Source organism: Dermacentor albipictus, chromosome 1, assembly GCF_038994185.2.
Source record: "Dermacentor albipictus isolate Rhodes 1998 colony chromosome 1, USDA_Dalb.pri_finalv2, whole genome shotgun sequence".
Lineage (NCBI taxonomy): Eukaryota > Metazoa > Arthropoda > Arachnida > Ixodida > Ixodidae > Dermacentor > Dermacentor albipictus.
Window position 1 is genome coordinate 395,253,703 of NC_091821.1, and position 12,081 is coordinate 395,265,783.

Sequence of the window (12,081 nt, forward strand, 5' to 3'; positions counted from 1 at the left end):
AATTTAATTTCAGTCAACTGAAACTCTTAATGCAACTTCTCGTAAGGAACAACCTCATCTGCAAATTGGGTTGGGATTCTGCAATGTTGCACAAGCCTGCTGTCTTTTGTTCTAATTCACTCACGGACACTGCAAGTTTCTTCAATCAGGTCCATCCCTTCTCCTTATCTACAGCTTTTTTAGCAGTGCAACGACGTCGAGATGCTTCTCCAAGATTTCTCTAACTTCGTTTTTTTCCCCTTCTATATCTCAGCAGAATTAAGTATGCATTTCGGAGGCATTTTTGCATAAACAGCGTAAAGAACAAATGAAAGACAAGCGCGCAGCACATTAGGCAAGCTTGTATAGTGTGATCGCCACTGGCACCACTACAATAGCAAATTTAAGAAAATTCTGAGAAGCCGTTCAGTTGTTAAGTATCACGCGCTCTTCCACTAAGATGTCTGTTTGTGCTGCAGATATTTTACTATGTAGCATTAACATATAGTTATTTCAGATAGTTCATGCTATGGGGCGACAACGTATATTTGCAGGTTTTTTATGTCGCGATTTAATGTCGTATGACGCACAACATAGGTGCTCTCGCTGGTACTTTGGTCCCAGCTTGAGCACAAAATGGCTCAGCCCGTTGTTGTCGTATGCTTACCGCCAGCGTTCGCCAGTCATGGACTCACGGTTATGGCGTCAGCTGCTCCATCATCAAACAGGCCGTCGAGTTGGTGGGACAGACGGCGACGGGGTCGAGACGTGCGCATCATCTAAGCCGTGTGCGCGAGTAAAGAATTATAGTCCATGGTGGAACCAGCGCTGAGCAGAAGGCGCAATGGCAGTTTGACGTCACAGTTGAAATCTACTAACGCCGTCCGGGGAAACCACGAAAACTTCCCGACATTATGGACGATAACGGACGCGCGACAGTATCAACGTTTGATTTCGCCCGGTGTGTCCAGCCAAGCCAACGCCTCCTAGACGGCACGAGATCTGTACAATTCGATCCATGATGTCATACTACCTTGCCCGACTGCCATAGAATCTGATGGCGATGCTCCCAGTGAGACGCCGCGGTGGTTTTCACGCCACCGCTTTCGTCTCGCCGGGCTTGGCAGCGCAAATTTCGGCCCAAGTAGCAAGATGTCATTAAGCAAGGTGCACAGGCCTAGGAGGCGTTGGCCAAGCCTGCCACGACCACACGTGTTACGGGGAGCGCATGCGCTTTCACCATCTAGCACGCCGGTGCCTAGTCACGTCACAAGCTGTACACGTGTGTCTCAAGGTGAACGGTAAACGCGTGGAGGCTCCCGTATTCGCAGCACGGTGCTGCTAAACCATTTCTTCTTATCACTAGGCTGTACGTTATGGCGTTGCTGTTGGCACGCGAAGTTTCAGCGCTGGATGCTCATAGGCAAATGTCCAAGAAAGAACTTTTATTATTATACTCACGACGGCAACTAACAAAGCTAGGTGAACTTCATAATTGGTACTAACGCCGCAATACCAGCCGCGTGTGTCCCTCTTTACGACGTCGCGCGTTATCGCATTGTCAGCCCTTCCCTGCGCGCACCTTTACACTTTCCTTTTCTAAGCCTTCTCAGCACCGCCGCACTACATTTTCCTCCTCTCCGCTCCAGGGCACATTCTTCCCATTCCGTTGTCCTGTGCACTTCTGCCGTCCAATGAGAGTGACCATGAAATGCCACGAAAGTGCCTGAAAAAAAAAAACAGCTACTGCTTTACAAACGGCCTACGTAGCCGAAGCTCTATATTTTATCAACGTAATCTGCGCAGCAGTGTCGATAATGCTACCAACAGGTCTGGTCAAAACTACGCGCAGCGGCACACAGCGTGCGTCTCAAGCACAGCACGCATCGAGTGGAAACGGTAAGCCCTGCCGTCCGATTCTTTACAGGCGCCGCGCATAGAAGCTGACGCCGCAAAGTAGCGAGTCGTTACGCGTACGAGGCCATAGATCAGTGATGCCGCGCTTCAACGGTAATATCCTGTTTGCTACAATTAAGCAGGCAAGCGATGGTAGGGCATCGGCGTTTACGGTTGCACGATTTTGATAATCTCGTCTGAACCGATTGTGGTCTGCGCTTTACAGTTGTAGAATTTTCGTTTCGAATGAAGTATGTAAAGGACCTATTCGATGCTGCGTTCGTCTTTGTTTTTTCAAGCATCACGTCGGTGGCGAGTCTCGCGTCAGGAACGATGGGCTTGTGCTGCTGGCTCTTGGTGCTCGCTGCAGGGGCAACTGGTGAGTACTGCTACTCCATCCGAATAAAAATAGACAACGAAAAGCGCCGTTCGAAATGCTTTTGACGCGTCCGCTTTACGGTGGAAATGGTGGGACGATAGCAGGAGAGACGTACAGCGAATCACTACAGATGCCCATTTTGAAAAGCTCTACTGATGTTCTCTGATGCGTACACGAGGATACCCGCCGTGGTTGCTCAGTGGCTATGGTGTTGGGCTGCTGAGCACGAGGTCGCGGGATCGAATCCCGGCCACGGCGGCCGCGTTTCTATGGGGGCGAAATGCAAAAACGCCCGTGTACTTAGATTTAGGTGCACGTTGACGAACCCCAGGTGGTCGAAATTTCCGGAGTCCTCCACTACGGCGTGCGTGATAATCAGAAAGTGGTTTTGGCACGTAAAACCCCAATAATTTAATTATTACATGAGGATGCATTTGGACAGCCACGCGCTTGAACACCAGGGGGTCTGATGTCACTTAGGGGGCATCGGAGATTATCCTGGAGCTACCTGGTGGCGTGACACTGTCCCCTGATGTGTGTGGGTAAGTCTGCTAGGGGGTGCAGACAAATACAAGGTGGTGTTTCTTTATCTGCACGAAATGTTTAAATATTGTCTCTGGCACATAGCTCGCTTCTAGCTCTTGATCTTACTCGATGAAGTGGCCATTAAGTCGAAGAGAAATCAAAATGCTTAACTAAATAGTTAACATATTGCGCGAATGAATTTTTCTATTGATTACAGCACATATTTCAATATAGGAATTGCATATGCAGGCATATCGACTAAAACTAATCCTGAGGATTGCACCGGTGTTCTAATATTTTTTTTATCCGCGATACAGCGATAGCTGTTCGGTGGACCAGTGTATTATCGTCCAGCGGAGAAAGCAGACAATAGAAAAGGAAGGGGTCATGCATGCGCATTGCTCATATGGCTACGCCCTCTCCACTTTTTTCTTGAAAGCAACGCAGCAGCCACGGCTCGCGCGCTCTATTGCGTGCGACAGTACATCGCACAGCGCATTCTATTGCATCAAAGTTATGGTTCCTCATTGTACGAAAATGGATGCACGTTGCTCTTTATCTGTACCCCAGAGGCATATACGCAGGAAATGTGCGCGTGTACCGACATGCTAGATGACTCCTGCCAGCACTGGCCAGCGGGCCTTAACGGAGTAATGACGATGCATTCTTGCTCGTTTTCCTATTTTGAAGGTCCCGGATCTCGTAACAGCAGAAAAATGTACTGTCATGTCACAGCGCGCCCTAAACTTTTATAATAGCATTTTTCTGCGAACCGGTTTCGTTTACCAGGAAGTGTAGGCGTCGCTACGTCATGCCACAGGAGGTGGTCACGTGGTAGCACGACATCACTACGTTTAGGCACTCGATCCAACTCCCCCGTTGCCTGCTACTGAGTGAACGGTGAGCGGCCAGTTGCAGCAGCGCAGAAGACCACCGAAAATGTCATAGTAGTGCGCGTTTACCCCCTTTTGTCACGGCATGCCCAAATTTGTACGCGATTTACCTTTTCCGGTTTCGTCCAGCAGGGGCAAATGAAACAGACACCAAGGTGCGGATAGTTTGAAGCCTCTCTTAACCGAAAGTGGCCTTACTCTATTCCACTGTGCAGATCGTTGCTGTACATGGCCAAGTATTGAAAGCGCTGCAATGTTGTCTTTTTGTCACCTTTCGCACCCGTTTCCCTCTTCTGCGGTACAGGATAGCCAATCCTCTGGTTAACCTACCTGTCTGTCATTCGCCTTTCTTTCTCTCTCTCTCTTTGACAGAATGTTTGACATGCCCTGTTCCATTAGCAGTGCTGAAATAATACAGTATTTCTCCCTCACAATTCCTTCAGAGAATATATAACTGGTGAACGTGCTTCGAGCCTAGTAAATTTACCAAATGGAACAACGTGACCTAACTCAGATTAGCCGAACACAATTAGCAAAATAGCACGCACTCGTGAGCATCTACATTTGTTTGAGATATACCGTTAAAACAGCCTATATACGTCTGATAAAAAAATGACAACCCGAGAGAAGGTTCTGCAGCTTCGATGCTGCTGTCATAAAAAAAAAAAAGATATCTTTACAAGGCAACCAAAGCGTTAATTTTTGGTTTTTTTTTATTGAAGTGCTAGGAGCACCGGAGGCTAATTTCAACGATACCTCCAGTCGAAGTTTTACTTTTCCAGGCTCCCCAATCTGCCTAACATTGTAAAATGTGACAAATAGCTAAAATCCAGTCGTTGATGCAGAGGGTGCATGTTGTTGCAAGTAAAATGATTCACACGGTAATCTACAGCAACGCGCAGAAAAACTGTCGATCACATTGACAGATTTCTACAAACGCGATAACGAGAGTGAAACCATTTTTAAAAATCGCCTCTTACAAATAGCACAATTCTAGTCCTTGAGCTGGTCCACTCGAAAAGGCAGGTATTATTTGATCGAGAAGACGAAAAGCGTAATAGAATAGGTACGAAAAATTAAATAATTAAATTTTCTACTAATTACCCAACCGGCACATATCGCAATTTACAAATTGCCGATGGTGAGACTGCAAGCCATGTCCATATCAAACGAATTCTGTACATCATACAATTTTGAACACATGCGTCCTCATAGTTACGGTAAGAATGCCCTGTCGTTCCACTTACCTTTTTAAGAAGAGGTCATTTCATATATCGAAGCACAAAAGTAATTGGATCACCGATGCAATTCTTCGCAAATTTCGGTAATTAGTGTCTGGAAACTGGTTTCGCCCTGAGAATTCTTTGCAAGTGGATCCGCTTCGCAAACTGTCCAGCTACAATTTGTAAATTGCGATATGTGCCACATGGTAATTAGTTACAAACCTTTTTGTTAATGAGTAACGCATTTCCATCCCTCGCGCAAGTGATGTCCGCTCCTTCGAGTAGACCAGCCCAAGGACTGAAATCGTGCTATTGCCTAAAAAAATTGCTTAAGGCCTTCCCAGAAGCACCTGGCATATACACATCGATATTGAATATGCCGCATATTGTGAATGTCGCAGCGCTGGCCATGCACCCGCTTACCGAGTTCCTCAACGAACAAGTGGACTACGTGCTCCAGGGCGGCGAACTGTGCAAGTTCTCGGAGAAAGACGGTGGCTGCGACGACCACATCGGCTCCATCAACATGTGGAGTGACGCTGAGCGGTGCTGCTGTCCCCAGTTCTACGAAGGCTACGTCACCAATCTGGACCATGGCATTCGGCGCACGGGCGACTGCGCCTTCGACCCGCACAACACCAGCATGGCCGTGTGCGAGCTGAGCTTCGCCAACGTCGAGCTGCACTACCGCTGGCTCTTGCTGAGGAGAAATCCCATGATGGAGGGGAACGTGCGTTTGGCGCATCCGGACGAACTCGTCGACGCGGGAAACTTGGCGGTCACGCTGGCCGAAGGATCGGGACTGCTGTTGCTGGAGGAGGATGTCGGTGAGTGCTACTATACACTTCCAAGAGTCTCTCTCCTAGCTTTAGAAACGTGGCCTCTTGCGTGGGCCGATCCCCGAGGTAGTGCAAAGCCACGCTAAGAAAATTACATAATTTTCAGGTTTCTGTTATTGTTTCGCACTTTTAATATTCAAGTCTGAGAAGATAGAGATAGAGAAAACAAGGATAGGAAAGGCAGGGATGTCAACCAGAAGAGCATCCGGTTTGCTACCCTACACTGTGGGTGGGCGAAATGGTAATAGAAAGAGGAAGAAGGGAGAGAGTAAGCACTGAGTGCGTGTGGGAGGGACATCACACACAAGGACACTATAGACGGTCGCTTAAGCCGGTGCGCTTATGCACTAAGTATTGCACTTGTGCACGAATCGATTTTCGAGCCAGTGACGGGTGCGGCCACGGTCCGAGTATCTTTGACTCGGTGAACGGTCTCGAGTCCATTCTGTGTAAAGTTGCCCGCAGAGAGAGGCGTTGGACATCGTAGCGAGGGCAGGTACACAATAGGTGCTCGATGGTTGCCTCGCACCCACAGGAGTCGCACATCGGGCTCTCGGCCATTCCCAAACGATAGAAGTATGCGTTCCTAAACGCCACTCCCAGCCACAAGCGGCACAGCAAGGTTGTTTCACCGCGGGAGAGGCCAGATGGCAGTTGTAGCCGTAGCGTGGGGTCAAGTTTACGTAATCTGCAATTGAAGGCACTTGAAATCCAGAGATCTTGTGCTTTCTTGCGTGCAAGTAGGCGAAGTTCCCTGGCCGCGTCCGACCTCGCCAAAGGTGTTGGATGCATCTGGGTATCTTCATGGGCAGACTGGCCAGCCTTGTCAGCTGGGTTGTTGCCGACGATGCCACATTGAGCAGGAATCCATTGAAATATAAGGTGGTGTCCTCTTTCCAGAGCATGATGGTACACTTCACTGATGTCAGATATCATCTGCTCGTAAGTTCTGTGATGTAATGCAGATTTGATACTGTGAAGAGCTGCCTTTAGAATCACAAAATACGACCCACTTCTCTGTCGGCTGTTCAGTGATGCACGTCATAGTGGCATGGAGAGCTGCAAGTTCTGCCGACGTAGATGTAGTCATGTGTGACAATTTGAATCTTACTGTAACCTGCCTAGCTGGAATGACGAATACAGCAGTTGAGCTGGTAGGCGAAGTCGAACCATCGGTATATATATGAATGTGGTCATGACACGTCTGGTGCAGTAATACAAACGTAAGTTGCTGCAGAGCCGGTGATGTATGATTGGACTTTTCTGTAATTTCAGCAATGGCAAAATTCATTTGAGGCTGTTGCAGTCTCCACAGGCGAGATGAAGGCTTCGCCGCCGGTGTAAAAGATGTCGGTATACACTCTTTATCAGCGCTGATCACTCGTGAAAAGGTCGCTTGAGGTCTGAGAAGATTTAAGATAAAAGGCATGCGCTGTCGGTGTTTTGTTTGATGACATTTGTTTGTGCGCTGTCATTCTCTAAATTCCAAGGAATAACTTTTTCAAGAATGTACGACAGAGTATGAGCAGCTCTAGTGATATAATGGTGTTACAATATAACCCGCATATACCGCATGTCATACAGCAAGGCGTGGCATATACGTATACCTAAATACATACAGAAATTTTCGAGACAAACCCATTATTTTTAACGATATCATGTTAAAAGGAATGGGTTTCTTATTGACTTTAGAGTGTCGGCACCGGCCGTCTTCAGGCAGCGTCGGCCACCATCGTCGAGCAATGTGATGTCTGTCCATGCCAGATAACAGTGCCGACGCCCAATGTGGCTAGCAGTGCATGAAAGCCGGTGGACATCTACCGATGCCGCGTCATGTCGGTCGACGCCGAAACTCCGTCAGAAACTTGTTGCTTGTACGAGTAGTAGTGCCTTTAAGGTATCGAACTGAGTAGCAGACTGATTATCTTCACTGTTGTTGGCTGTTTTCTCTCTTGGCGTGCGATTTACCGTTTCGGACTACTCATTCTTCAGTTTCAATGCTATCCACAATGTAGATTTGTCTGCAGCCAACTGCAGTTCTGATGACCTCATTTACGCCATGTGCGCTCTATACAACAAAGATCAGCCAGGCTCAAACTTGCGTATTGAACTAAACAACCTCAGTTTCCAAAATTCTGACCACGCAATATCTTGTCCTCTTTTTTTGCTTGCAGCCGACGGCATGTCCTATCACGCCACATCATTCGATACGGACACGATCGAGATTGGCAAGCTGGTATTCAACAACTCCACCATCAGCTGCGATGGAGAAGTGGTCGACACGAACGAGGAGGTGTTTCGGGTCGAACTTCAAAAGGCGCTGGCTGAACGGATCGAACAATATGTCAGCGGTGAGGGGTTCCTCGACGCCTTCAACGACGTGCTCGAGCTGGTGCAGTAGTTAACGCGGGAACATGGTCGCCCACTTAACGGGGGATTTGCATACTTGTACGCTGTGTTTCATACGCTTTAATGATGTTGCTTGCAACGCCCTCCAGCTGGGACGAATAAATTCAGTGGCTCGCGCTTTGTCTTCAGTGTCGTGCATGTTTTTCACGGTGCTTCAAGGAGACTCGCGTTCAGTATGAATGGTGCTCATGGTCAAAGGGGCTTATCTTTTTGTACGTCAGCACGGCCGTGCTGACGTAAGAAAAGGTTCAGCACTGTGCATTCTTATTAGTGGTATTTATTATGGTAAATTTTCCTATGTTGGCCAGCTGCCACCGTGCCGTTTTCGAGCTCCTTCGATGACGGGCACCGTGTTTCAACTCGTATATTGAAAGTGAGTGTACATTTCTGGTGTGCTGAAATTAGTGTTTTTTTGCACTCTTCCAATCAAGTCTGTTCAAATCGGCAAATTTAGAGGAGACGTCAATCACAGGTAATATTGCGTCGTTGTGATTTGCTCCGATGAAACTGGCGAAATGGACCGGAACTCCACACACTCATTTCCAGCGTTGGCGTCTCCTTACTTGCTGTCGCATGCACTTGCCATTTCCAGACGTGGCGGCCGTATTTAGATGGAGGCGGCCTAAATACTCGTAAAAGTATTTAATTACTTCAAAGATACTTAAGCGATAGCTCTTGCTCCGAAGCGTGAATGAAAGTAAAGCGAATCGAACTTTTACTAGAAAGCCTTATTGGCCCGTAGGAAGAGCTGCACTGTAATGTTTTTCTCTCGCAACTTGACCCTGCTTGGACCCTCTTCTCAATAATTTACACACATTCAAATAACTCTCGTAAGTAGGGCCCAGGCCGCACCAACCTTGTTTCACGGGTCCTTGGTGTCCATCGCTGCAGGGTGCGAATTCAGTTCAGTGTCGCCGATGTAGACTGATAAACTTTTGCAACATATCGCCCTTCCTATTCTAAATCGAACCACGCATGCTGTAAGCCTGCTGCAGGAAAGGCATGGTCGGTATTACTTTTGGTTTGTCAAGCTTGAGGATCGCACCTTCTAACTTTGTTTCTATTTGCAGTAAGCCTGCAGTTCCGCCCGTTTCATCTGTGTCGTAACCATTCGGGGCGCCGAACAATTCAGACCAAATGGGCGGTTCCGTCCACCTTCGCATGGCGCGCCAAGCTCGTTGAGCGCCGATACAGCACAGAGCAGTTATGAAGGTGCTATTTTAAACACTCGGTGCAAGATACTGTGAAAAGTACTTGGAGAATACAGAAAAAAACGCCACGTTGTCATATTATTTGGTGGATACCAAGTTACATTCGAAAGCGTTTAAAACACAGCATTTCGAGCAGAGTATTTAAGTTGCGGCCGCACACCACTCTTGCAAGCAGCTGAAGGCAGACGTTTTCCCTGGCTACGCCACCAAAGCGATTGAGTTTAGCGTTGACAGTACGTCCACATCGCTTCGTTGTTTTTCCACAGAGAGACGCACATACTTGCATAGTTCCACTATGGTGTTTTTCAGCCAACGCACTCGATTCTCTGGATACCATTCAGCACTCTGCGAGCGATTGTATGTGCCGTTGATAGGCAGGACCCGTACAACACCACAGCACCGAGTGCGCGAACGCGCATTGAGCGTCCGTATCATTGCTATCGCATTAGCTTTAGAGCACATTTCATACGTCGCGTGCAATGCGGTGAAGGCTAGAAAGACTTTTTTGCAGTGACTGCGTTCGCCCCAATAAATAGTTCTCTGTTCTTGCGAATGATTAGACAAAACAGTTTTTAAATGCGTGAGCCTTTCTATGCCTACTCAGCTAGAAATTAAACCTGTCCGTCACGTAAGGCGAATCCCCATAAAGAAAATAATGTATAAAACTTTGTTTCTATGAAGGCTTTGTTGAAATATTTGGTGATGATGGAATAAAGTCAATTTCTGGATCCACGTGTATAGGGCGACTTGGTGCATTGTAGACATCAGGAAAATTTCTATTGTGCGAAAATTTAATGCCGAACACGCCACATCCCCGTAGCGTTTTGGTGGTCGCGGTATGCGCCTTCCGTTGGAGCCTTCCTTCACCCATAAAGATACCACTGATCTATGAGGGTTCATGAAGTTCAACAAGAGGGGACACTCAGTAAAAACTGGCCACAGGCAACACGTCACGCCTAGTTTCAACTCCATCCATTATTTGACGCGAGCATCGAGAAAAAAAAAACAATGTGAAATGAACTTAGACAGCAGACAATTTTTTATTCTTTCCCACTAAAACTAAAACGTTTTGGACATGCATAATTCGCTTAACGTGTTCGAAAAAAGATTTTGCACTTACCGCGCGCACTGTACTTGGTAAAATTATGCAGAAAAATCGCGTTTTAGCGCCTACGTCGTTCAGTCCAGCAGGTACATGGCATAGCTAATTGCCTGGCTTTTAAGGAAAAACTTCAAATTTGCCATTGTTTATGGGGATGCGAGCTGCTGCCGCGATGGTACAAGCATAAACTTTTGTCGCCGCTTGCCGCAAGGCTACGACACGTTTATTTAATATGATAACTAAAAAGAAAATATTGTTAGTTTTGAGATGAATAGCGGCCCTTTGAGCAACACGAATCTTATACACCGAATTTGTTTACGCCTCATCTGTGCGGCCAACTGTTCTTTCTTGGAGTATAAAATCAATCGCGAAAGACACAAGTGGGTGTTTCATGAACAGACATGATCGTGCACACAGACAACAGGCAGATTTTCTTGCCCCTGTTGGACTACTACAATTATGCATAATATTTCCTCTCACAATGAAGTACTCCTTCATATGGATTCAGTAATACAAGCAAACGCAGCACTGCAAGTGCATCTCAGAAGCAAGCACATGTACATTGCCATGGCGTGCATGTTGGGTCGCCGTTCAACTGCAGTCGGCTCCCGTCACTTTAATCCATGCGGGACCGCAAAATTTGGCAAAATTATCCGAAAGGTCGATTTAAAAATGCATGGAAAGCGAACAAATCATGCTTTCTTTATTGCTTGAAGTTGTCTGTAAGGCCTTCTTTCTTTTTTTTTATTTCTGTTTTCTTTTTTTTTTGAAGCACGGCTCAACCAGCACGAGGCGAAGGGCGCCCACATGTCTAAACACTGGCTCAGCGTGACACGCCACGAAGGAATTGAGCGGCAACGAATTGCTTCAGCGACGAAGGCATCGTTGGCCGCTAAAGGATAATACATTTATGTAAAACGGCAACTTGCCTAGGGAAGCAGTAGCATCGCAGCAGCAATTATAATAACCGCTGTGCGCCAGAGGGGACGCCGATGCGAGTGGATGGCGGTCGAATTAACCGGAGCGACATAATATCGAGTTCGAACTAAAGGAGTTTTCTTTTCAAAGCAATGTAAGCTTTCTCGTCATAGCTTTTCATTGTGTTCAAGCTGAATTACTTGAGGTCGAATCAACGGAAGTTGACTGTGTCAACAAACGAAGCACTGTCACTGCAGTGAGTGTACCACTTGTGAAGGTCAAAGTTTGGACTAGTTGAATGAAGTTTCTCTCTCTCTCTCTCTCTCTCTCTCTCTCTTGCGCTAGCTGGTAGGCCTTCCGAAATATCCTTACATCGCAGGACTAGACGTAGACACAGACACGGACGAAGGCGGACATTACATACTTCTGATTTTATTCGCAGAAAGAACACTTATACAGGTTTGCGCAATGAAAAGACTGAAATTAAAATGATCAGTCAAAATCAACTAATCACATCGCATGCAACCACTGTTACTTCTACGATATATCGAAGGCACTTGTTATGCTCAAATAATCTAAGTCATTATCGGTGAGGGCAGTTGACGGCACACTTAAACAGAAATTGCCCCTTCCTCAATGATTTCTCTTACGCAGCCTTTAATATTTCAGTCTGCAGCCACACTCGCTCCAGTGCACAGCCTGAGGCA

At 47.0% G+C, this 12,081-nt stretch overlaps 1 protein-coding gene across 2 annotated transcripts; it reads left to right on the forward strand.

Annotated features, from left to right (window-relative positions):
- Nucleotides 1-1,116: 1,116 nt before the first annotated feature.
- On the forward strand, nt 1,117-8,260 carry LOC135914978 (uncharacterized). Of its 2 annotated transcripts, XM_065447917.2 has the most exons (5): nt 1,117-1,273; nt 1,629-1,878; nt 2,175-2,254; nt 5,297-5,722; nt 7,909-8,260. In XM_065447917.2, exons 1-5 carry the CDS (start codon nt 1,132-1,134, stop codon nt 8,133-8,135), a joined length of 1,125 nt encoding a protein of 374 aa, XP_065303989.2. In that variant the 5' UTR covers nt 1,117-1,131; the 3' UTR covers nt 8,136-8,260. The 2 variants fall into 2 exon arrangements, with proteins under 2 accessions (XP_065303989.2, XP_065303995.1); XM_065447923.1 differs by lacking the exons at nt 1,117-1,273; nt 2,175-2,254 and having other exon boundaries at nt 1,683-1,878.
- The last annotated feature ends 3,821 nt before the right edge of the window (nt 8,261-12,081 follow it).